This window comes from Gymnoscopelus braueri, assembly GCF_963280865.1.
Source record: "Gymnoscopelus braueri genome assembly, chromosome: 10".
Lineage (NCBI taxonomy): Eukaryota > Metazoa > Chordata > Actinopteri > Myctophiformes > Myctophidae > Gymnoscopelus > Gymnoscopelus braueri.
Window position 1 is genome coordinate 28,520,919 of NC_137611.1, and position 26,022 is coordinate 28,546,940.

A 26,022-nucleotide genomic window follows, 5' to 3' on the forward strand; every position below is an offset into this window, starting at 1 on the left:
AAGTAAATACTGTCTGTAATGATTGTACTACTAATCCAATGGATTCAGTGTCCTCTGAAACATCTTAATTTCCGGTTTAACTGCCATTTAGAATTTTGAAAATGTCAGAGATGGATTCAGCATCCTCAACAACCCCCAAAATCACATATTGTTCAAATAGGCCAAGCAGTTGCTGAAATATTGTGGTGACTGGTGATTGTGGTAATTAATGCCATTTAAGCAAATTGTACTAAATAGAATTAAATCCTTTCCTATTATTTATTAACAATAACAATATTTGGGCAATATTACATTCACGTCTATAACAGGTTCGTACAGGTATGTGTAACTTCCATCATGTACTATATATAGGATTGTATTAAATAGCATTATCAAATCTCAATAACTGCTTTTCAAGTTATACCAAAGTCATGCCACCTTTTATAAGAAAAGACCTACAAATGTTTTAATTACCTGTACAATAACCTTAATTGAACTGTGGATAACTGTAGTTTGTCCAGTAGGTGTCACCAGTGGGTAGCGATTGCAGAGAGACTAGAGATGCTGATCCTTCACCTTGTTGGAACCATTGACTGTATATAAATCATGGATTGTGTTATATAAACAGAATTACAGACAGCAATCTTAAGCATAACAAGTTTGAATGTAAGTCCCAATTTATGTCAGTGTATTTTCATTGATTACAATTCAGGAAATGGTCTACTACCTTTTGACTTTTCTTTACTTCACAAGGCAAGTTCTAGACAGTATTGATAAATTAAGCTTTGGAGAAATGACTTATATTGAACTATAAGAGACTGGAAATTAATAATGTCTTGCACGCAGCATAAGATGTAAAATAGTTTATTTTTGTAAATGTTTCTAAATTCAATTCCACAAACTCCAAACCTCATATTACTCTGTACACTTCAAAAGGCATTTTTCAAAAAAACATTTCAGACTACTTTACAGGACCAAGAAAAATGTAGCACAAACACACTGGCAGGATGATGTACTATCATACAAGAGAAGAAAAATATCCAAGAAACAATTTTGTTACAACCATTCATTGAGAAAATATATACAATTGAGTCTTCAGAAAGTTAAAAAAATACATGCCATATACATTACAAGTTCTAAGACTGTCTCCAAAATTTTACAGTCAACTTGAAATTGTGCACGCAAAACTCTTCCATTTCTAAGCATGTGACTTGTGAAGTGTCAGTATATGAAACATGTTTGATAAAGTACAATGCCATTCTCCATCTAAAAAGGTAGCACCACCTACTGTTCCAAATTCCCACGTGATTCTTCTTGCACATTAGTTTCGTCTAACTGGCAAATCATTAGACGTTTGCACCTATTTGTCATTTTATTATTTTCCCCCAATGTAAAAACAAACACAAACATAAACGGATGGAAAACATGGTGGTGGTTCCTATGCCTACTGGTGTTAAAAAGTTAAAAGCAGTTTTGGGTGGCTTAAAACCTAATTCACAGTTCTTTAAATCAAACCTGATTAACAGCAAAACAGATCAGAGTAATCTCCTACCATCTGAAGAGTTCGTTTGATTCTGTAACCGATAACTCGTTACCACGTTAGTCAACAAAAATATTTCTTTTTGAGTGGTCAAAGTACGTGTAAGTCACAAAACACTACGCTACAATACCTTACTTTTCATACAACAAAAATACTTTGTGAATTATTGTGGTTATTTTACAAATTCTGTACAGAATAATCATAATATATACTCTCAAACTCAAATCATAATGTCCATCTTAAATAAATTTCAACAACAAACAGAAACAAAAAACAAAAACAATTTAAAAACACCCAAACATCACGAAGGTTAAGGTAGTATTTGGTCGGTTATTCCTATAATTTTCTGTATGTACATTTTGTACAAAAGTAACAGCATGTCTTCAATCTTCAAAAACAATAGCAGTCTAGCCTTCTTTAACTGTCTCATCATTTTGAGAATAAAATTCATTCACTCAGTAATAAATACAAAACGTCCTCTCGAATTCCACACAAATCACATGACAGAAACCTATGATAAAACTGACTCATGGAATCAAGTATCTTAAAAGTTTTTTTTTGTGTGTGTTTGTTTCTTTTTTAGTGCAAGTTAATATTCCCTTCGCGGTATTCATTGCTGTACATTCCCCATTCAGTGATGTCTACATTGAGTCATACGGTATACATTGACGGCATGAAACAAAAGGGCCTGCCCTTAGTAAGCAATAAGGCCGCACACTGCACAGTGCTCTCTCCCATCATTCGCTGGTGGATTTTGCGCCTTATGTATACCCAACAACACACAGATACATATAGACAGACAGAGGACATCCAATAATACAGAGCCTCTCACATATGGCACAAGTCACATCCTGCTACTGCCCTGCGTATATCTATTCCTCCACCCATCCCTCTCTCTACTAGCCAACATGGGATTTCATTCACCCGTCTAAGGGGGATCAGGCCTTCTGCTCATTCATATAATGACTTCAGTGTGAAATGCTCATCTCTGTACAGAGATCAGGGCATCCACACAGTATGGCAAGAATGCATTTGTGTTTTTTTCTGATGTTTTCGTTTCGCTCAGTTAATCCACTTCCTGCATTCAGGAGCTCCACAGTGGCAGGCAATCTTGTGCTGACCATCCACAGTGTCAAACTGGTAGTCGAAGCACAGCTGCAAAGCAGGGCAAGAGGCAAATGTGAGCATGAATGTAACGCATGTACAGAAGTAAATTGATATTTTGATTCATGGACAAGCGACCCACCTCCTCTCCTTTCTCAACCCTGCGATTGCAGCTGATGATGATTTTGTAACCCCTTTCGAACGTCACCACCTCAGCGACACAGTTTGGGGCACAAGAGTGGTTGATGTACCTTTGTAACGGAACCACATCAGGACATGGGCATGGTTACACTTCATTCATATGATTCATCAGACTCATAACATTATACATATTAATGGGACACAGTCTATTTATAGCCTGACATTTTTCAAAATGTCTACTGTACCTTGCTAGCCCCCCTGTTCGAGAGGCATCGACGACATGTTCGCTGTCAATCCGAAACATGAACACAGTTCGATTCTGTAAGGGAGGGAATAAATATGAATAATAAGCAGAATTTTTTACTAAAGACCAATATATAATTAAAAAAAACATAACATACCTGAGATCTATAGAGCTTTTCTTTACTGATGGCAACCTCATTGCGGAGGATAGTTCCATTGTACTCAATCATCATGGTTTGTTTTTCAATGTCCCTAGCGGAAAACAGCCCCAGGCCCTGTGAATAAACAAAACATTTAGTGATTAATTCAGTCTACAGGAACCTTATTAGAACTGGTAAGTATGTCACATGTAGTACAAAACGGACCTGGATACGGGAGCGGCCAAGATAGACATTGGCTCTCCACTCGCTCTTCATCCAACGATACTGGGAGGACCTGGGATGCACTACTGGCGGCTTGCTGGGAGGGGCTCCGCCTTCTCCTTGGGCCACATTCTGGTTGGACCTGGCGCTGTTGTTGGTAACAGCCTGGGGCTGTGGCCTGTGTAACAAGGAAGATGTTTGAGTGATCAGCCATCCTTGAGTCAAATGCAATGGTAATGTTACGTATACGAGGGTCATCTTAGAGTTACCTTATCACCAGCGTTTTGGAGAGGGGGTTGATTCGTGGTTGGGAGCGGGCACTGCCAGCAGGGTTGAACATGAGTGGCAACTCCATCAAAGGGTTGCGTCCATAGCGGAAGGAGTACTGCTCACATGCTTCCACTACTCCAGGGAGCTGGAACAGAACGGGACAGGGTTATATTCTACAGCCTTGATAAGAACAAGCTGATTCATTCCACTGGTTTTATTTCTATTTTTTAGATTATGTCTTCAGCATTTCTGCTTTATTTCGACGTACACAGTGAGCAGAGAGATAGAAAAGGCAGGAGAGAGATAGAGGGGGGATGAGATGCAGCAAAGAGCCCCAGGGTCGGATTCTAACCCAGGCGAGCTGCAGGAAGGATTTAGCCTCATTTATAGTAGACCGGTTCCCAACTCGAGATCGACAGAAGTCCAAAACAATGCAAGTTGGATGCATGCTCCACCTACAGTGGTTACACAATACCCGTTGAACCCGTGTTAGCTACAACGCTGCGAGGTCGTGCCGGTGTCAGACCAAGGTACTGCAGCTGAAGTACAAGATAACATGTAGACAATAGACATTTCACTGTGAAATGCATGCCAGTGTTGTATATCAAAGTAAAACAAAGTTGTAACTGACATGACACTGGATAGCCATGTGTCTTTGCTCTGTTGAAACTGCAGTCCTCAGCCCAAACAGAACACATCTACAAGATAACAACGCGTGTCACCTCGCAGCTCTTTATTAGCCGTTATGGCAGGATCTCCTCGTTTATCAATAAGACAGAACTGAGGACCCTAGCTGGAGCACTCATACAGTGTAATCTTTTTTTAAATATATTTTCTGGGGCTTTTTCTGCCTTTATTGATAGGAAAGTAGGCTGACAGAGAGATGGGGCACACAGCAATGGTCGTCGGGAACGGGAGTCCAACCCACGATACTCTGTCAAACTGGATTACCAGCATATGTGGTATGCGCCTGGACCGCTAGGCCAGCGGGCGCCCCTATACAGTGTCATTTTGACTATGCATCACCTCATGGTACTCTAGCACCTATGTCACTAAAACATTACTACAGACCTCTCAAAACAAACTACTACTAGACCTCACTCCCAGGACTCACCTAACCCCAGCTCACTTTACTAGGCTGGGATGGCTCAGGGTAGAGGACAAAGTACAGCATCTTGCAATGGGCCTTGTCTGTAAGATCAGTGCCCATGTTATCTGTCAAAATACTTCACTAGAGTGAGAAACGGCATTCTACTATTCTGCCACCAAAATGTGGAACTCTCCACCAGCCATCAAACGGTGCGACTCCCTATCCTCATTCAAAACCCCCGTAAAAGAGCACCTGTCTGAAATATACAACAGGGGGAAAGTCTTCTAGCTTTCCACCAGAGTACCCCCCCCTCCCCGCCACGCTGTTTCTGTAAATACACCTTTTATTGCTCCTGTATTGATGATGATTTGTATTGTATTTTTTGTGTTATCCTTTCAGCATTGCGTGCGAAATTGTACTTGCTTTACTCGTTGATAACGGATTCAATCAATCAAGAGTAGATCTGTACTTTTTCCACAAGGGACACCCTTGTGCAATAGAGTATAAATTAACTCATTCAGTGCCAATGACGTGTAACACGTCCATTTTTTCCAAAGCCCAGAGTGCCAAAGACGTGTAACACATATTTTCAGTGTTTACGCAAGATGGCGCTCTTGGCTAACATATGGTACACCATTTCAGTCTCAGTCACACAAAGATCTAGGAGATCACGTGATCGCAAGATCTCCTCCACCATTCACTTCCTGGTTAACGTATTTGGGAAAACGACTGTATCACGCCTCCTGAATGAATGAGTTAAGCTTAACAGTCTGCTTTTGAAAGTAATGATATCACGATCTCTATTCTGTGATATCTCATACACCGTTGACTGTCATTGTCTACCGACAGCACTGAATTGGATACCGCACGCTGTTTACTGTATTGACAGTATACATTGAACATATTACGCACACTGTTTACTAGTTAAAGCAACTTTTACGTTTTCTATAAAATCACAGAAAAGCAGATACAAACCGATTCAGTGATTTTGGTGACAGCAGAGACCGTGAGCCCAAAAAGGTCCTCTCCTTTTAGGTACACAGGGAAAAGTTGCAGAGTGCCGGTTTCAGCTCTTCTCTCAGCGACTGTACCGAGAACTTTATCCCACACTCCTAGTGGGACAATAAAAATAAGCAAGAACGTTATAAACCATATCATCTGTTTACATGGCTGGGATACATGGACAACTTACATGATTGAATTGAATCCTCTGACAAGAGTGATGCATACCTTTAGCAGTATGGTCAGCCAGAAGCAGTTCTTGGTAGCCCTGTTCAATGACCCGGATGCAGAACTCTGGCTGATCATCTCTTTCCTCCACAGAGCACACGTAGCGGCAGCGCCGGTTGCTTTGGCGCATGCTCCAGTAGATTCGACAAGCCTCGTAGCCAACTGGGAAGATGGTAGTGGCCGAGTGGAAGGCAGCCATCTGCTGGGGTGTGAGTTGTCCAATGGCGTGCAGTACCAGGCTGCCCACGCGAAGGGTGTAGCCTAGCTCGGGCTGCCGTATGGCAGCGGCCATCTGACGCACTTCGTCCCTCTGGACGTAGACGCGGCGAAAGACAGCGAAGCAGCGCAGCTCGTGCTCTAGTGCCTGGCCAGTGGTGCCGCGGGGCCTGTGGGCGTGACACAACATGGTTTTGTCCTTGAAGAAAGTGCAGTGAGCCTGCAGGGCACAGGTGAAGTGGTAGACGTTGGTGCACCGGAGGCGGTGGCAGCCGCTGGTGGCACCCATCTGCTGGCAGAAGGCGCAGCGGACTGACTGCCCGCGTCGCAGCGCCATCTCCACGTTGATGAGGGCGCCCGCCTGAGTCTCGTACACCTCGGTGGACCACAGGGCACAGTTGAGGTGGACCCACACGTCCAGATCAAGGTTGAGGAGCCTGGCGGGGCCGTCTGTGATGCCATCTCCCAGCTGGTGGCAGAAACAGCAGCGCCTCTGGTCGCGGAGCGAGGAGGCCGGGCGCAGGGAGGCCCCCAGCTTCTTCAGGAGCTCATCGATCTTATCCTCATCCGGGAGGAGGGAGTTCCCTCTGTGCACCACCACCTGGATCGTCCACTTCCTCCAGCGCAGGCCCTTGTGTCTCTTCCCCTGGTGCCAGCCATCATGGTGGGCCCTCGGCCGGGTCTTCAACTTCACTGTGACTTTGATGGTGTCAGATTTGGTCTCTGTCTTTGGTGTCACGCTGGCCGTGGGGAAGGGGATGGGAGGGGTGGAGGGGGGAGACTGTTTGGGCTGGAGCTGGGCCAGGCAATGGACGTCCAGAGAGGACATGTTGTTGCTGTACTGGTGCTGGGCTTTGGAGAGGCTCTCCTTCTCCTCCGAGTCTGGCAGAAGGGCCATCGTTTCCTGGAAAGACCGGATCAGAACATGATGTACAACGCACAAAAAAAACATATTATATTCTCTGCCTATTTAGATTGTTATGTTAATGCAAGGTATGCTGTCATACAAACCTTAGATTCTGTGTTTGATCCGGGTTGTGAGGATGAAGACGGGGAAGAAGCATAGAGAAGGAAGCAGCTGTGACTGCAAAAGACCAAGTTCCCCTCGGAATTCAATTGACCTTCAGCCTCCTGAAGAGAAGTTGGGAGTCACAGTATTTAATAAATGATTCAGTGATGAATTAAAGCCTGATCAACATGCCTCACTGAAGTTAAATTGGAATAAAAATGTAGTTATGAAATAAACATCAAAAGGCTACGGTATTCAAATAACTGAGGCATCCCCAGTCAGTGGGGCACACTGCTTAACCCACTAATTGCCCTGGGCTGGATTGCACTTCAACAGGGAGGATTTGCATAATCAGTGGATATGTGTTACTATGCTTATGTGGGCGTGTCTGTGGTTTGAGTGTGGACGTAAAGTATAGATGTGTATGTGTGTGGGCCTCGAGGCTGAATGTGGATTAACGTAACCTTTGAAGTGAGGTCTGGGCCTCTGGTCATGACCCGTCTATACAGTGCCTCCTGGGAATAGCTACCACTATTATAAGCCATGGCCTATAAGCATGCCTGTCTGGCATAGACAGCTTTCAACGGGCCAATATAGATTTAATAATTTAGACCTAACCATCAACTAACCTGTTCGGTATGGTTATGTAATATGGAGGTACTGGACAGAAATGTCGGTGTTTACATAACTGCTCATTTCAACTTCATAAGCATCGACAGTTAAAAAAAATAAATAATCTTGACTGGATTAAGACTGTTCAAGACCACGTACACTATCAGTAGTTACACAAAAATGACTGCCCACCTGGCCATGTCTTTTCATTGCTAAAGATTCTTCACGGTAAACATTACATTACTCCCCTTTTTATATATATATTTTTGTATATATATTTTTTTCATGTTTTTTTTTTGTACATAGTGGTATTTTTATGTTGATATTTGAACTGTTTGGTTGCTACTATATATGTCTATGAAATTAATACCAAGGACCCCAACGGAAACAAGTCCGCAAGGACTTTTTTGGTCGGACCTTTTAGACAAAAAGTATTATAAATGTTATGTGTTGTTTTACATTCCTTTGCCTAATACAAATTTCAATCAATCAATCAATCAGAAACTGGCTCTACTACAACTACAGCACATATTGTGTGTAGTCACGTATTTTGGAATTGAATTACAGTATTTGTCCCACGCTCCTCCTGATGTTGTAATGCAACTCTGTTATGTTTCAAAGCCTTGAAGTGATCAAGACAAGTCTTCCCAGGATGGCATAAGAAAGAGAAACCATGGATAGACATGCCAAACTATGCATCTGGAGATCACTACCTGTTTGTGGGCAGGGATATCTTTGGTGGATTTCTGCACTCCGTTTCCAAGAACCACTACCTTGCAGTGACAGCACCACTGAGGCTTGGTTCCAGGGCTGCCCGGGGGTTTCTGATCAGATCCTCTGACTGCAACTGAGGCTGGAACAGAGACACAATTTAGAACAATTACAATTAGACACAACTACCACTCATGTATGCCCTAGAAGCAAGCCCACTAGGACATGGGTTCCCAAACTTTTCAGCCCACGACCCCAAAATAATGCGGAAATTGACTCGCGGCCCCACCTAAACCTGGAGGTCATTTATGCACATAAACTTGCACGTTCGGTGCGCATTTGTAATGTATTAAAATGGTAAAATGTACTATTTGTAATCATTTTTAGATTGTATTTCATCCATTGTTTTGAATAAAAAAAAGAATAAAAAACGTTAAAAAAAAAATGATGACCCAAAATAAATTCGTGACCCCACCGTCAGTCTCCCGCGACCCCAAGTGGGGTCGCGACCCCAACTTTGGGAACCCCTGCACTAGGATCATCCTATGTGTTTTTCTCCTAAGGCATGACTTCAGCAAAGACTGACAGAGGAAGATAGGGGACAGTGTTTCACAACATGCCCTCTCACAATGATATTTCTCACAGTATGATGTTCAATAGTAAAATCAAACAAACATTAGGAAGATGAGCACCTAATTAAAGATCTAAAAGTAATTATGCTAGATAATGGAGACAAATGCCTACATCCGTACAGTCATGATGAGGTGTCCACTTTCTCATCTAAAAAGGTTTACATGCCAACTGCCCACATCCATTAGACTCGTGCCTGATGGGTTGACAGTTTGCACGCCAAATGTGCTCCAAGGATCATTACTCGGTTTCATTAGCTGAGAGGGTCGCTGTCTGAAATCAATAAGGATGCCTGTCAGCACCTGGGCCAGACACTGCCTTTAGCCCCAGACGGATAATGATGTGCGAGACAAAACGGCCATTTGTAAACATAGTTAAAAGAGCTAATTAATTCTAAGGAGGTTGGGGGGGACACCATTGCACATTGAGACTGGCCTAGTGTTTTGTGTTATTGTTTTGAGGATGTCGTTAAGGATTGACAGAGTATTCAAGCATTCAGCACTTTTTTTTAAAGATCTATTTTTATTCAGGTTATATAATATTATCTCACCTGGGCCCTCAGGTTGGAAACGGAGAGGCTGCTGGTGATGCTGCTGCATAACGCTCTGTGCTCCGCTGGACCTCATCAGCTGGCCATGGCCCCCATGTGGAGGTCCGCTGTCACCGCGTCCCTGGAAGAGCATTGGGGACCGATGCTCCAGGCCATGTGGGCCCACCCTCAGCCCGCTGAGCATGGCCAGGGGGCCCCTGTCTGGGGTGCTGCTGACCTCATAGCTGCTAGGGATCTTCACACAGAGGAGGTCGGAAATGGCTGCCACCACACCTGTGATGTTCTGAAACCAAGCCACATGAACAGTCTCAGTCTCACACGTCCTTATTAGAAAACATATACCTCAACAACAGGGTTATGACGGTCATAGAATTTTAGCTGGTCGATCGTCACTAGGTAATTGAAATCGATCGGGATAATCACATCGTCTTGTGGGGGTGGGTAAAATGTGCTTTTAATTTTGTGTCAGTCAAATTAAAATCAGTCCCAGTATCAGCATGTGCTGCTTATTTTAATGATGTTGTGCCGTTGTAACTGGTCACCCATTGGACCATAGAGAGGGGATGGAATTCTCAGAGTAAACAAACTCTTATGTCGGCTGCCTCTGTGGACATATTGGGGCAGAGTCGACGCATAAGCCCATGTTATTTGATGACAGAAATATATCCTTAAATGTTGGGCAAATGCAGCTGAAGGAGGTTCAGACATGGAATAACTGAAGCCTAGCCCCGCTAGCCAAGTGAGGCTAGCTGGTAGCCTATAACAAACCGGTAGGCTAACGCCATGAAGGGTGGCTACTGTACGTGCAAGGTTCCCAGAGACAGAGAACTGACAGTTCAGAGCATGTCAGGACATCAAGGATGCCTTAGATATTTATAGGAACGGTAGATTACTTTGAAAAAGTATACATTTTAGAAAAACATTAACAGATGACAGATGTTTTGCGTTTTGATGACTGTCAATCACACTAAAACGAAATAACAGGCCCAGCCCTAGATTACATTTTCTTTTGTGGCATAGGACAACAGACTATTTTGACAACATTGGTTTACTGTAAAAGTGTAATGAATTTGTGTTTTCTCACCTCAGCTGCTTGTGGTCTCAGAGTGATGGCCACTGACACCAGGCCCTGTTTGGAATCATTAGACATAGAACTGAAGGGAGAGCCGAAGAACATTCCAGAAGGCTCCGTCTTGACATCCTGCAACTTGATCTCTGACCCTGCAGTGGTAGGGACATTAGTATAGTATTAGTATAATAAATAAGGGTACTGAATAGGATTAATAATTGGCCATATTCATATGGTGGCCATTTTTATCTTGTGTCATACTGTGCCAAGTACGACAGAAGAGAAAAAAGGGCTGCTGTGTGAATATTGTCAATGATCGCATAGTGTGTATTTACCTTTCCCACCAGGTGCAGGGAGCATGGGGAGGATGGGAGACAGGCAGGGGGAGCGAGGCTCCTCCTTCACCCGCGACAGGTCTGGGTAACGACTTATCTCCATGCCGACCACACTTTCGGGAGACGAGGATGGAACAAAGCTGTCTGGCGTTTCCCTATCTTTGCAAGGCTCCTGCCCCCTGTTACTGTTAAAGCCAAGCCAAGAGAGACAATATCCGATTAGCGTAATAGTATAGGGACCATATGGATGATTTTCAACATTATCTCTATATATATATACACAGTATTTGTTGGAGAGTTCCATTTGTTGATTTAGCCTCAGTGGTGACTGTGAAATTGTATTTGAAAATAGCGTTTTACAAGCTCACAATGTGCCATAGCGCGTTCACGGTATTTGCTCAGTAGACTGTCTATTTTTGCCAAATGTTCAGCTATTATCAGAGAACGTTTGCCTATTATGACATGCCCAGAATAGGGATGCTAGGGGTTCATTTGGTTGAGCGACGTTGTGACAGCCATCTGTAAAAATACTGTTCACTGTTCACTAGCATCTGGCAGCGTCTGGCACCGTTACCTGAGCTCTTCCTGGTTGTTGTGAGGCGGGGTGGGGAGCGAGGCTGGAACGTCCACCGTTTTGGGTCCCTGGGCGATAGCTCGGGCCAGCAGGTCTTCTTCTGTCCTGAATGGGACATGGAGCGGCTTCGGAACAAGGCCTTTGGAGACTGGTATGGAAGAGGAGCACATTAAAACATGACATTGGCATTGCACAGTGAATTATAACATGCCTTAAACGGCACAGTACCAACTTTATGAAATCAACTGCTTCCTCTGCAAACTTCTAGACATTTTTTTGAGGATCGAAGTGTCAGGATTTTCCCCTCACTCGTTAAAATGTCAGGGGTTTACTATTTGGGAAATAGGAATTTTAAAAACACAAAACTTTTTTTTTTCATCTGTCACTAACTCCTCTCTCTCTCTTCCCGAATGCTCACCTATGACAGCGGCTTTGCTTGCCAGCTCTTCTGTTGTGGCAAAACCGTTGATCATCTTCTGTCGGTTCACAGGTGGCGGTGTGGGAGGGAGAGATGCCGGTGGCGTGGGCGGGTTGCTCAGATTACTCTGCTGTGAGAGGCCAGACACAAAATGATGTCATCACACCATGCTGCAGCCATACTGACACATCGCATCACTCACTCTGCTACTCTTGCTTCCCTTGGGAGTCAAGATCCAAACAAGGTATGAACGGGACTCACCTTGTAGGCCAGCTGGGAATAATAGTCAGAGACTCCGTCCAGCGACGCGCTGCCAAAGTTCCCAGACAGAAGGTTCTCTCCGTTCAGCTGGCCACTGCCGTAGGGAGCGAAATGGGCAAAGTTGACCCCGATGAGTGGCTCCATTAGGGGAAGCAGGGAGAGCTGCTGTAGTGTAGAGAAAGAGAGCGAGAGAGAGAGATAGTGTCATATAGTGTCAGCGATGAAAGACTGCAAAGTAAAAGCCCAATTAAAGTGTTAGGGAATGTTCAAGCTTCAACTGTCTGAATCAGTGGTTCTCAAACATTGTCATGGCAACCTGGGTGGAGAAAAAAATGGTGCCAGGCAGGCAGGCACCTCCATAACAGAAGATTTGTGTAAAACATTATTCAACAAAAAATCTTTCAAAAATAGCCAATCTACAAGCTCACAACGCATTACATCGCGACACGTTGCAAGCTTGTAGATCAGCTTTTTCTGAATAGCCGTAGTATAAAATGGGGTTCAAGTTAACTGCCTGTGACGCTAAATTAGCACATTTTTCTGAGGACCCCCAAGATCCCCTTCAAGGACCCCTGGGGGTCACGGCACCCACTTTGAGAAGCCCTGACCTACAGTACTAAAGGTATCTCACAGTCTGCTATGCTTACTGTATACATTTAGTTATTATCTTGATACTTTATAGCTACACTTTTAAATTGTCTTGTTGCTACTCTCGTATACCTGTACATGGGATGTAACAATATCATCTTGAATTATACAAATACTTAGTCTTCCATTTAAGTGATGATTCATTTTTAATAAAAACATTTTATCAAGCTTATCTTGGGTATGACACCACCGAAATAATTGTAAGAAAAAAAGAAAAGAAAGAAAGAAAGGGAAAAAAAACGGGAACCTCAGCTGGAGAACCCAGTAGTACAGCATACATAAAACGATTCAATTAAGAAATGTCTTTTTAATCAAACTGTGTTAGATGTGATGTACATTCTATTACAGTACACCTCAGAGGAAAAGAGATGCTGTTCAAAAAAAGGGGGGGAGGGGGAGCTTAAATCAATAACGAGCCCAGAGGAGGGTTAGCATAATCATAATTCTCCTTCCATTCTCCTGAATAATAACCGCTACTAATGCTTGGGTGTTTAAGTGTCACCAAGCAATATCATTTTCAAGTACATAATTACAGTAATATGCTTATGATACACGAAATGGTGCCTTCACGCCCAGTGGAAACAGTGTTCTAATTCAGCTCTAATTAGTACTGCAATCGAATGAAGGCGGCGTGATGATTTCATGCAAGGCTCTCCTATAATGAAGGATGTCCCCAGCTTCTTTTTTAGGTGCCAAAACTTATAGGGTGGTGTGTCTCCCTTCCACTGTCAATGAGGATAAGATCATAGCGTCGCATTTTACCTACCTGTTTAATCTGGGTCATTATGGTATCGGTGCCAGAGTGCATCAGCGACTTCTCATCCCCTTCCTTTTTCCTCTTCTTATACCTGGAGGCTGGCTTCTCCCCACCTTTGGGTGCTCTCTTGTTCCTCCCTTTCTTCTTTTCCTGTTCAGGGAGCAGAGGTCCGGGGAAGTCGGCCATGCCATCAGAGTACGCCTGTGGGTGAGAGGGAAGATGTCACCTTCCTATTCTAAGTCTGCTCAAGCAAATGGTTACAAAAAAGTAGAGCATATCCTAAAAACGTAGTTGTTTTTGAGCAGTAACATTGCATTATTATCAGAGAAGCCACATTTTGAAAGCTATTGGAGTGACTCAGCTATGACTCATAGCAGTGTAACCCTGCGATGTACATCCCATTTGAGTCACTTTGGTGTGTCTTTGGCCCATGCTGTCGATCACTTTCATCTCTAGAGCTACAGACTCACCCCATTGCTGTCCATGGAGCACTGCCGCAGAAGGGCCTTGCAGTCTGTTGCCTCTTCCTCCTCGGAGCGCATACTCTCGTCTGACCTCTGGTGAGGCAGCCCCAGTGGAGGCGTGCTCTTGTTCTTCAGGAGGTGTTTCAGCAGTTCGTTGCTGGCCTCACCCTTGTTGGGGGGACTCTGCCCTGTGGGGAAAGGGGACATGCCCCCTTTGCTGCCCTCTTCTTTCACAGAGCCAATTTCAGAGCTCACATGGCTATCCCTGGGCCCGTGGCACTCGCTGGCCTCGATCTGCTCCAGCTTGATGTTGCTGAGGATCCGCTCTTGTTCCAGTGCCTGGGCCCTCGCCGTGTCTGAAGGGAGACCTGGCTGTAGCCCTAGCCCGCCAGACAGCTGCCTCTCCAGCTCCGAGTGGCTGGGAGTTGAAGAGCCCAGGAGCGGGGATCTGGAGAGGTCCTGGTCTCCGAAGAGATGGGTGTTCCTGGTCGGTGTGGAGGACGTGTCCGACACGCACGGCGTGAGAGGAGCTGTGAGATCAGAATGCGGGGTAGAGGGTGTCTTAACAGAATCTGCGTCATCGTCTTTCTTCTTTTTGCGATTTCGCTTCTTTTTCCCTTTCTCGTCTGGGATTATGTTGGAGTAGAGCTGAATTAGGGATTGTCCCGATCCGGGGTAGTTGGAGGGTAGAGGTGTCTCACCCCCGAATGGAGGACCTTCACCTGGCATCTGAGGCATCATACCTGGTCCGCTGAACCGACGAGGCCTCGGTTGACCCTGTGGAAAGTTAGCTGCTTGCAGGGCAAGATTATCAGGCCCAAAACCAGGCCCCATGTTCTGGGGCATCATCCCATTGCCCATCATGGCCCTCCTGTCACCTTGCATGAATGTTCCTGGGGGAGAGCCCATGCCCTGCTGCTGGGGAAACATTGGACCAAGTTGTTGTTGTGGTGGTGGAGGCCGCTGGGGCTGCATGAAGTCCTGAGGCAGATCGGCATTAAAAAATGGCATCTGAGCGAGTGGCGCGATGTTCCCGTCCGGCCCCACCATGCCTTGCTGCTCCATCTCCATGCGCTGTTTGAGTGCCTTCTGTCGCTCCACCTCTTGCATCAGCTGCACCCGCTGCCTCTCCTGCTGCTCCCTCAGCCTCTCCCGCCTCTCGCGTTCCTGGAAACCCTCGCTGAATGGGTTATTGTCGTCAAACTGCGCAGGTTTTCCACCTCCGCCTGGTGGAGCCTGTGGTGGCTGGGGTTCCACTGGCATCTGGGGGTGCGGAGGTAGGTTTCCCATTGGCATCTGATGCGGCTGGCCTGGATTCCCCAATGGCACCTGGGGTGGCATGATGGGTGGCATGACAGGACTGGGCATGGGCATGCCGGGGCCGGCCATGGGCATGGGAGCTCCGGGGTGCCAGCCTGGTGGTGGATTGGGCATGCGCGGAGGGGCATTTGACTGCCCTGGGTGAAGTTGCATTTGCATCATGGGGTTCATAGAGGGTTGGACCATTGGTCGTCCACCTGGGACCATGCCAGCAGGACCTTGCATAGGTGACATAGGTGGCATAGGTGGCATAGGTGGCATCCCGGGCATCATGGGTGGCATGTTGTTTTGCTGCTGTTTGACTCTGTACTCCTCAATCAGCTCAGCATGCTCCTTCTGCTGTTTACGGATCTAAGCACCACAGAGACAAAACATATAATTACGATGTAATTCAGCGCACTTGATTGCAGAGCCTAGGAGCTGCTGTATAGTCAAACTGTTTTCTTTCTTTAATGGGTTAAATCAAATAAACAGAATTACGATGCTAGGTTCGATGTTTACCTGGTATCCTAATTTCTTTGAAGCACTACATTGCTCTCTCTGCACTCTATTTATGGGACCATTCACCCTGTTTGATTACCAAGGTTCATGCTTACTCTAATCTCGCACTCTACAAAATGCCTAAATTGTATGAAAATACACCTACCGGTACTTCACAGGGGAAGACGTATAAAAGATGACTTCTGAGACACATTAAATGAAGCCATTTTGTTCGAAGCTAAAGCTAAGGTGAGAGGACTTTGTCCTAGCTCGGGGGCAGCCAAGCTTCAGAGAGTTGAGTTTTGACAGGCTGAACATTTACCTGCTCCAGTTGTTTCTGCACTACACCCTGCTGGTCTGTGACATGCTTGAGCTGCTCAGCATCCTCCTCTGGGAACTCCCGTCCTGCCTTCTTCGCCGTTCTCTGCTTGGCTGACAGGGCCTTCTTAGATTTCCTGTGAGCGCCGATCTTCTCTTCCAGAAACTTCTGCTGCATCTGAAGTAGTTGCTGCGTTTCCTGGAGCCACTCCTCATACTGAGCCCTCTGAGCGTTGTCTAAAAGAGACAAAGGTTCCTTTGTTATTGAGCTTGACGGTATTAAAAAAAAAAGAAGAAAACATTCAGACATCACCAGGGCTGACGGTACTTAAAAATAAAAAAGGAGAAGAAAAAAAAAGAACTGAGAGGCATATAATTGGAGAACTTACTGACAAAACCTGGTCCAAAGTTAGGGGGATTGGGCCTTGATACTTGTGTCAGTTTGCCATCCTGCGTTTAAAAGTGGACACAAGATGTTAGATGCTCTATTCATTCTTCTTGTAATTGGTGTATATGAAAATGTCATAACATGCAGGTGGACAAATGTTTTAATTACCTGTCCAACCACTTGTGGGGGTTGGGGAGCAGTTTCAGGACAAGGTGCTACAGGACCAGGAGGAAACCTGTGAAAAGTCACAAAAGCACACTTTAAAAGGGCATTTCTTTGTACTGTACAGCTCATTCAACTTTCCAAACAATGCTATAAATGAAACCAGGCCATGCAGTGGACAATATTGTTAATTATTACATATTACAGCTATAACCTGCAAGTTTATACCCTGCTATAGCATTAACACACCAAACACCAATAATGTATTTTACCTGTTCATGACCATTGGTGTCATTCCCATGTTGTTCTGAACCATTACTTTATTGATGCCTTTCAGTGCTACCATCTTAGCCTTCATAATCGGGTCAGTGATGGCATCAAAATCTGCAATTGACAAAAAAGGTATAGTGGCTTTTCAGAGAGATTTACTGATAACATGCCAATTGTTCGGTGGTGCACAACCGTGTTTCAAACTCTTCTGACATTTTAACAGAAACATATTCTATATTATGACTGGCCAATATATTAGGGCTGTCAGAACAAATTTCATGATTCGAATATAATTCGAATGTGATTTTTTTAATTACATTTGAATGCTAAAATTGCCATTCGAATGTAGTTAAATAAGGTTTTAATTTTCCTGACCTACCAATGCGAAAACAGATGCTTTCATCATGTCACGCACGATCAACAATAACGTTTGAGTACATGCACTGCACACAGAAAGTTAAGGTCGTCGTCACTGTGTGTGTGTGTGTGTGTGTGTCTGACTCTGGTCACGCTGAGACACACCACGTTGGTTCAGCCCTTAAAGTTTCCCCCCATAAACTTCACTTGAAAGTTACATTCAAGAAACTTGAATAATTATGACAACAGCAAAAGTTTTTATGTAACACTGTCCGTCAGTAATGTAGAGGAGCTCTTCTCTGCCTCTTTCTGTCGCACAGCCGTCCTATCCCTTCAACATGTAGTTGAGCTGTCGATCAGACGATCTGCAAGCCCACAACGCGTCGCTGATGCAACCCGGTGTGGGCTTGGAGGTCAGCTGTGTTCCCTGCGCGACGCCGTTGAACACCGAAGCAAAAACAGGCACTAGGCAGGAACGCACAGACATAAAGCGGTGATGGGTCACAGACGAGAGAGAGCCCCAATATATATTACTCTCCTCTTATCAAAAATCTGAAAATTAACCTAAATTAAAGCCATAACCTTTAAATTATATAGTAGGTTTCACTATTTTGTTTAGCCTGTTATTATAGCATTTGTATGTGTGCATGTGGGTGTTTATTATTGTACAATTATACATTATTTTATATAATCATATATATTATATAAAATATTTGAATATTAAAAATAATAAAGCATTGAAATTTGAATGGGATTATAGAGGAAAACTGAAAGCCCGTCAATATATTCACATTTCTGAAATAATCAGAATCAGTATTGCATTGTACTTGAGAGTATCATCATCATTTACCGATGTTGGGGAAGAAGGAATCACTGGAGCGCTGTCGTATCATGGCCTGCATTTGTCTCTGCTGCTGCTGCTCCTGCCTCTCCTGGTCCAGGAGATCCTGCAAGAGGAGCGGCTGCTCCTCCAGGAGCAGTGGCCGGTGCAGCAGTGAGCCCTGCTGCATGGCCGAGTTCAGCATGGCCTGCTGTGCTTGGGTCAGAGGGCCCTGGTCCACTCCGGGGGACAGCCCCAGCTGATGTTCCGACACAAACCCGGCCATTGAAGCTTCCCCCGAGGTGGCGGTGGGGTCCATCGCAAGTCCAGAGGAATGCTGAGTATCAATGCCCTGGTTCTGCTGGGGCATGAGGTTATTGCCTTGATTGACGGATTCAACCATTGGGTTTAATGACTGGTCTTCCGGCTGCTGCTTAATGAGTAAACTAGAGAGGACCGGGGTGGAGTCGGGTAACACTCCCTGCTGGTTTGCAGTCATGTTGCTTCCGGCCGCTTGCTGGTCTGTCACCTCTGCAGCTCTCTGACCATCTTTGACCTCCATTTTGATCTCCAGCCTGGGTATCACAGGGGCAGAGCCATAACTCCCGCTATTTTCCTGTTTGACTTCGGAAAAGTGCTCATCTGAGGCCTCTGACTTTGCCATTGCTGACATGGAAGTAGATGAGTTCTCAGCTGCTCCGGAGTTTGGGTTTCTCTTTTCAGACAGGGCCTTCTGGATGTCTGTGGTGTCATTGTTATCATCCATTGGGTCACTCAGATCCAATTCCTCATTGAACAGGTCTTTCTTGATGTCATCTAGGTCAGGGTCCGTGTAGGCAATGATGTCAAACTTGCCAGATGTAAGGAAGTCGTCAAGGTGTAGGTCGTTCGTTTCTAGGTCTAAGTCTTTGCCATCCTCTGCATCCAAATTAAGATTATCCAAGTCAGCATCAACCAAGTCTTTCACTTCCACGTCCTCAAGATCTTTGACTGCAGACTCCTCCGTGTCCAGTTTCTCATCCACGCCTTCAGACTGCCCTGAAGAGAGCATCATTGATGCTGCCATATTCTGGGACTCACTTGAAGCTGGCTGACTCATGGATCTCATCAGCGGAGACATGATGTTGCTCCCTGGTATTTGGGGCTGATGGTTTAAATTGTCCATGCTGCCCGACAGATGGAGCTGGCCAGTCTGGTTGCCCATTGGGTCCATCATCCTGGGCCCTTGGTTGGAAGGAAACCTAAACTCGGGTCCACCCATGAAGCCTGGGGGTCTATGTGCCAGCATGTTGGGGTCCATGTTGTTCCCTTGCATGCCACCAGGGGCAAAGGGCATGCGAAGCCTGTTCTCTGCAGCCCTGTGTCGTAGCTCGATGAAAGGCTGGCCCATGATGTTGTGCTGCTGCACGGGGATCCCACGTGGAGGGTAGTGCTGGGGCAGCCCGCCGGGGGGGCCTCCCATAGGCCTGGCCATGTCCATAGATATAGACCGTCTCATTTGAAGGGGGACATCTTGCATTGGATGAGGACCTCGGGCAAAGAATTCCTGGCTACCATGTGGTACTGGACCACCAGGTGGAAATGCAAACCTGAAAGTGAATTAATAATGTTTTAAGTACAATGCTGTGACTTATCATTTTATTATTTCTGAAATAGGGCTGGGTATTCACAAAGATCTTCTGATTTGATTTGATTCAATATACTGTATACACTGCAATAGACAAGCGCCCCCCAAGAATCCATGGTAAAAAAAGTTCTGAAAACCATAATTTTCTGCGATATTTGTGACCATCTGAGAAGGAGTGGTGTGGTTTTGTGGCACGCAGTCGACACAGAGAGTATGAAGTTAAGCCTAATTTATGCTCTGTAGTCGCTCGCCAAAGAAAATAGATGTACCGTATTTTCCGCACTATAAGGCGCACCGTCAGTGCGCCTTATAGTGCGGATGCGCCTTATAATCCGATGCGCCTTATATATGTATCAATATTGGTTCCCTTGGTTTCCGCACTATAAGCCGCACCGTCAGTGCGCCTTATAGTGCGGATGCGCCTTATAATGCGGTGCGCCCTATATATGAAAATAATACATTTATTGAAGGTGCGCCTTATACTCAGATGCGCCATATAGTGCGGAAAATACGGTACGTATAAGCCAAGAACGCGATCAGAGATAAGAATTGTAAAGGTAAAGGAATGTTATACAAACTAAAATTCTCCTGGTATTCACACTATCACGGGGTGAGTAAATGATAGGAAAGATTTTTTTTGGTTGAACTACTCCTTTAATCAGCATGAGCGATGAGTGCATTTTAAATCCATAATCCATGGATCTGACACCCTGCACCTCCACTCTCCATATGCCTACCTTTTATCCGCTAACCACTCACAACAAATTGTCTGCTGCCCCGCTTCATGTGGAACTGTTCTTTTTTATCTGTTGTCCTGTGTTCCACATATTGAGACAATGGCTCACATTTTGATTGGCTCTAGTTTTCAAAAGTGAAACCATTGCAGGACAGATGCTTTCCTAAAATCTGTCTTTTAAATTATATATTTTTTTAGCTTTTTACTCCTTTTTCTTCCCAATTTAGAAATTATGCCAATTGATTCCTCCTCACACATATTTCTGTGTGTTGTCACTGCTGTTGTATTCTACTGGCTCACCTGCCATGGCTGCCAGTGAGGAGCGCCCAACTGGAGGACGTCACCCGAGCGCTAAAATCTGGCTTTTATCCAATGGCTGCACAGAAAGTAGGCGAGGCTTTTGTAGGCTGTGTTTGATGGCAATCAAACTGCACACATGTGGGTCTACAACATGCATTGCGACGCGTTGTAAGCTTGTAGATCGGCTACTTTATAGCATGATGTAGTATGATGTAGTATTATACATGAAACATAAATGAACCTGGGCATAGAATCAACCATATATTCTAATTCGGCTGTCTTTGAGGGGACAGTACGTACCATGGTACCGTCAATGTAAATAGTTTTTTTGGTCAACTAGAGTTTGTTCGATATGTTACTAGGCACAAAGAAAACTATATAGACACCTTACAGGAGTGGAGGTCCATCATAAATGGCACCAATACAAGACTATGTCAAAATGAACTGTGTATGAAACACCAGAGGGCTTTCTGTTTTAAACAACTTCTGACGCAGAGGAGGTAAGTTAATTGAAGACCCCCCCGCGGGCGTTACTGAAGGCTGAGGAGCCACTGCAAATGGCCCCTGATGATGTAATTGAAAACTGTGGGCGCTGAATAATTTAGAAATAGCAATGGCCAATGGGGAAACGCCAACACTTAGCCGGCTGACCAATGGCGTAACTTCATCAGGCCAGGTACTGAGTAAGTCAACAGACTTTCACGTTTATAGGGTTGGCCCCTGCAATACAGCCAAAAAACACACCTCCTTTGTACAACGAAACATGATTATACAAAGATCGATCTTTAGTATTTGATCAATCAGAAATTGAAAATCAATCTTTACAAGTAGAAATCGCAATTAATTAGAACGTTTATTCTTTTACCCAGCCCTATTCTCCATTATAAAAATAGTAGCTCATTCATAATAGTGTTATAAAATAAGAGCAATATGAGAATAAAATGACCAACCTTGGCCCCTGATGTCTCAGTGCAGGGTCTCCAGGATGTGGAACCCTGGCATTAGGCCCCTCAATAGGGAAAGGGCCACGTTGATCACCAGGGAAAGGCCCAGGGAATCTCATGGGCCCTCTCATGGGTCCTTGTCCAGGATAGGGTGGAGGGGGCCTATTGTACATCTCACTCTGCTGCCCAGGACCCTCCTGGGGCCAGGGTCGAGGTGTTCCAGGGGGCATGCCACTGGCAGGATCCTGGGGGAGTCTTTCCTGGCGGATGGCACTCCTCTGTTGTTGCTGCTTCAGGAGCAGCTCTCGAATTCGTTGCCGCTACAGAATACAAAGCAAGATGTGTAAGTGTGCAATTTATTGAAAGCTTGTTGAAATACTACAATAATATTATTATTCCCTACAATAAAACCTTTTTATAAAGAATGTCTTACAACTTGATTAATGCTTTAGCTTTTTTTTGTTTTTTTACCCATTTAGACCTGGAAAACCTATACGTTATACCTTTCAATCCGGGAACACCTTTGTGTAACATTAGCTGTTGCTATCTATCTATCTATCTATATATATATATATATATATATATATATATATATATATATATATATATATATATATATATATATATATATATATATATATATATATATATATATATATATATATATATATATATATATATATATATATATATATATATATATATATATATATATATATATTATTATTATTATTATTATTATTATTTTTTTTATTCAAATCTGAAGTTTTTCAGAAAACTTAGGTCAGGATTTAGAAGGCGTCTTTAGAATCGGCCTCAGGTCTTTAACTGACATGGAAATTGACAGGAGAATTGACTGCTGGTCTAAACAATACTACAGTATGATGACTCAATATATTACACTGTATGTAAACTTAAAATCAATTAATTAATCTGTGATCTTGCTGCGAGCAGTGTGAACAAGCGAGTTGAACACAAAATGCAATGTGCATGTACCTGTCTGAGTCTTTCCTCGCTGTCAGCCAAGGGAACACTCTGAACCTCAGAGGACGGGCCAGGCATCGAAGGGTTGTTTGACAACTGGCCAGGGTGGTCTTGCAGGGCATTGCCACCGTTTCCCATGCCTGAATGATCCTTCATCTCCATTTTCTCAGCCGCCTGCGGCCGAGGTGTCATGGGGCCCTGCTCAAAAGGGTCATGGACTGGCGTCTGATTGGGTCTCCTGGAAGGAGACTGCGTAAATCCATCTTCTGACATGCCGGGGTGTTTCGGTGTTTGTGAGCCGGTATGAGGGAAGGGCTCTTGGAGCCTGACTTGAGGTGGAGAGAATGGATCCTGGTTCCCCATTGGCCCTGGCCTCGGCCCTTGTCTGTTGAGTCCATCAGGCCCCATACCGGGCCTGGGGGTCCCTGGCGGCTGGGCATAGGGATCATTGAGCATTGGTCTGGGAACCCCGGGCTGAAACATGTCACCACTCCCTGGCCTTGGTGCCCCGGAAGCATTGCTATATGGGTCCATGGGCACCCTTTGGCTACCCGGAGACTTGGAAAACCTTTCACCGACGGCTGGCCGTGGAGTATTAGGTTGCTGGGCGTAGGGGTCCACTGAGTGGGATGGAGACATCCTTTGACCACCATGAGACGGATGACTGAACTGATTCATCCCGACGGGGCGAGGAGTCGAAGGGGCCTGTGAGTAAGGGTCTGAAGAGGGACTAGGGGCGTTCAATGGCTGTCCGTAGTTATCATGTGGGCGCGGGGTGCCAGGCGGTCGGGCATAGGTTTCAAAGAATGGCCGCGGTTGGCCACTGGGCTCGTTCATGGGTCGAGGGGTACCAGGAGGTTGGGCATAGGGGTCCGTGGCAGGCTTGGTGGGTCCAGAAGGTTGGGCGAAGGGGTCATAGGTATAGTGGTCAGGTCTTGGGGTAGAGGGTGCGTGAGCGTAAGGATTTCTGGACATTTGTGTCATGGGTCCTGGCTGAGCAAATGGGTTGCCCTGAGGGTGATGCTGGCCCATTCTGGGAGGACTGGTGAAGTTGTCATTCCCAGATGGTCTAGGGGTGTGAGGCTGCTGAGAGTAGGGGTCATTTTGCTGACTCTGGGAGAACCTGTCATGCGGCCCTGGTCGGTTAAAGGGGTCCTGAGCCTGGGGAGGGGGCATGGGAGTTTTAAAAAGAGGGACTGAGCCAGACTCATTGCTACCAGGGATAGGAGCTAGTAAAGGCCGAGAGTAAGGGTCAGACAGGATCATTCTGTTCTGAGCCATGCGCTGATAGACTTCGTTTCTGATCATAGGTCTAGAGTAAGGGTCTCTATTCGGGGAACCCATTGGAGGTCTCCCCTGGGCAGCTTGACTGGACCGGGGGGGACCCATGGGTTTCAAGAAAGGGTCTATCTCAGCAGCTGGTCTCGGGGTGTCAGGAGGCTTGGCATAAGGGTCACTGCTCATGGATGTGGGTGAGCCAAAGGACTCATGAGCAGGAGAAGGCCTCCCTCGGTCCTGTTGCTCCATCATGGAGTTGGGAGATTTGCCAGACTCCATAGATATTCTGCGACATGCATTCGGCGCTAGAGCAGGCGGTCTTGGTGTGCCCACCATCTTAGCATATGGGTCCCATGGTGAGGAGGGTCTTGAGCCGGAGGAACCTGGAGAGAAGACTTGAGGGGACTGGGGCTGGGAGGAGGCGCCTGATGGAGGTGGAGGAGGGGGCCGTAAAAACACATCCTCCTTCCCAGGATGATGTGGCCTACCGAAGCCCTCTTTAGAGTTGAGCTGCATGGGGGACATGCTGCCATTGCTAGGCTGCGAGGCGGGGCTCTGGTTCCCACTGTTGTTGCCGTCTCCATCAGACAGGCTGCCTCCTTGCTGTTGAGCAAGGAGCTGCTCATTCTTTACTTGCTCCAGTTTCTGTGTGGCTTCAATCTTCGCTTGCTGTTTGCTCTTCTGCCTCATTTGCTGGTGAAGGACCACAATGAAAAGGAGGTAGGTATTAGACTTCAAAGGAATGCATACAATGCTTTCAGTCCAACATCCTAACCAGACAAACTGGACAGACTATGTAGGGGATGGTGCAGTTGTCTCTGGGGGCCTTTCTGAAGCACCTTTCTGTCGTCTTAACACTAGCAAACCTGCCGCTGCATTCCCTGACTTCACTACATACTCTCTTACCTGTCTAAACTTCCACTCTTGTTCATGCTCTGACTCTTTGGGTTTCAAAGGGTCCTTAAAGAGCAGTTCTGTGTCTAGTGGTATGTTGGGGTCAAACACCTCAGGGGTCAGCTGCTGTGGTGGGTGCCTCTTGACCGTCTCGTTGGACATCTGGACTTTGTTGATGCGCAGGGCAGCTCGGTTATCCCTTGCCTTTTGCTGCAGAACAAAATCATAGATGCACACAAAGGCAATACAGAAACGCATCCCAAGCACACACACAGGCACACACAGGCACGCCACAGAAACAGAGGAAGCAGACACAAAAAAGAAATGATCAGTTGGGGCCAAAGTCACCTTAGGAAGAACTAAAGCAGGGTAGATTTAATCAAGAATAAGTCTTTAAAACATGGCTACTGCCAGATAAAATTACTTCTAGTGAACTTAATTACAGAGACCGCAGTGAGCTCTAACACTGAGCGCTGCTTCCTCTGTTAATTGGTTCATCTGTGAAAGGCCGGATTTCAGATTGCATTGGCAAGAGGCAAGGGGGCCAGTCTGCCTTTTGCATAATAATAAAGCGTCAGCACAAACACCAGTCACAGTTTGAGGTTTGTTATGTTTCTAGTTAATTCAGACTTGGATATGACTGGAGAATTGACAAGCAATCTCAGACATATTAATGATCTTACCACATATGGGGCCCTGTCTTGTGAACTTGCTTTCCTCCATAGTTTTGCAATTTGCTTCACTCTTGTAGACCAGTCTGTTGATAAAAAAAGAAGGGTTGTCATGCCAATGGAGAAGTCTTTATGAAGAGAAGTGTCTCATCTTGTGTACTGACTGAGCACAGAAGATATGCTTGGAATAATACTCAGATATCTTGAAGCATGATTTACACAGGCACAACAAGTAATCAATCATCTATGAGAAAAGGAAA

The 26,022-nt window shown here is 45.3% G+C and overlaps 1 protein-coding gene across 5 annotated transcripts in view; it reads right to left on the bottom strand.

The window, feature by feature from the left end:
* Positions 1-827: 827 nt before the first annotated feature.
* Positions 828-26,022, bottom strand: part of LOC308092880 (histone-lysine N-methyltransferase 2C-like) — a 93,281-nt gene continuing 68,086 nt past the window's right edge. For 4 of the 5 annotated variants that reach the window (XM_080438988.1, XM_080438991.1, XM_080438989.1 and 1 more), the window contains 27 exons: positions 25,775-25,848; positions 25,104-25,301; positions 22,932-24,890; positions 21,942-22,255; positions 18,359-19,917; positions 17,154-17,265; positions 16,888-16,954; positions 16,721-16,781; positions 16,336-16,568; positions 14,220-15,884; positions 13,759-13,950; positions 12,345-12,509; positions 12,084-12,213; positions 11,666-11,813; positions 11,092-11,276; positions 10,772-10,908; positions 9,688-9,970; positions 8,510-8,649; positions 7,187-7,306; positions 5,960-7,079; positions 5,705-5,841; positions 3,639-3,784; positions 3,373-3,547; positions 3,166-3,282; positions 3,010-3,083; positions 2,766-2,874; positions 828-2,674 (listed from right to left, as the gene is read on the bottom strand). In XM_080438988.1, coding sequence (XP_080295114.1) covers positions 2,582-2,674; positions 2,766-2,874; positions 3,010-3,083; positions 3,166-3,282; positions 3,373-3,547; positions 3,639-3,784; positions 5,705-5,841; positions 5,960-7,079; positions 7,187-7,306; positions 8,510-8,649; positions 9,688-9,970; positions 10,772-10,908; positions 11,092-11,276; positions 11,666-11,813; positions 12,084-12,213; positions 12,345-12,509; positions 13,759-13,950; positions 14,220-15,884; positions 16,336-16,568; positions 16,721-16,781; positions 16,888-16,954; positions 17,154-17,265; positions 18,359-19,917; positions 21,942-22,255; positions 22,932-24,890; positions 25,104-25,301; positions 25,775-25,848 — 9,713 coding nt within the window. In that variant the 3' untranslated portion in view covers positions 828-2,581. The remainder of the gene's footprint in view (positions 2,675-2,765; positions 2,875-3,009; positions 3,084-3,165; positions 3,283-3,372; positions 3,548-3,638; positions 3,785-5,704; positions 5,842-5,959; positions 7,080-7,186; positions 7,307-8,509; positions 8,650-9,687; positions 9,971-10,771; positions 10,909-11,091; positions 11,277-11,665; positions 11,814-12,083; positions 12,214-12,344; positions 12,510-13,758; positions 13,951-14,219; positions 15,885-16,335; positions 16,569-16,720; positions 16,782-16,887; positions 16,955-17,153; positions 17,266-18,358; positions 19,918-21,941; positions 22,256-22,931; positions 24,891-25,103; positions 25,302-25,774; positions 25,849-26,022) is intronic. The other variant, XM_080438990.1, reaches the window with a different exon arrangement.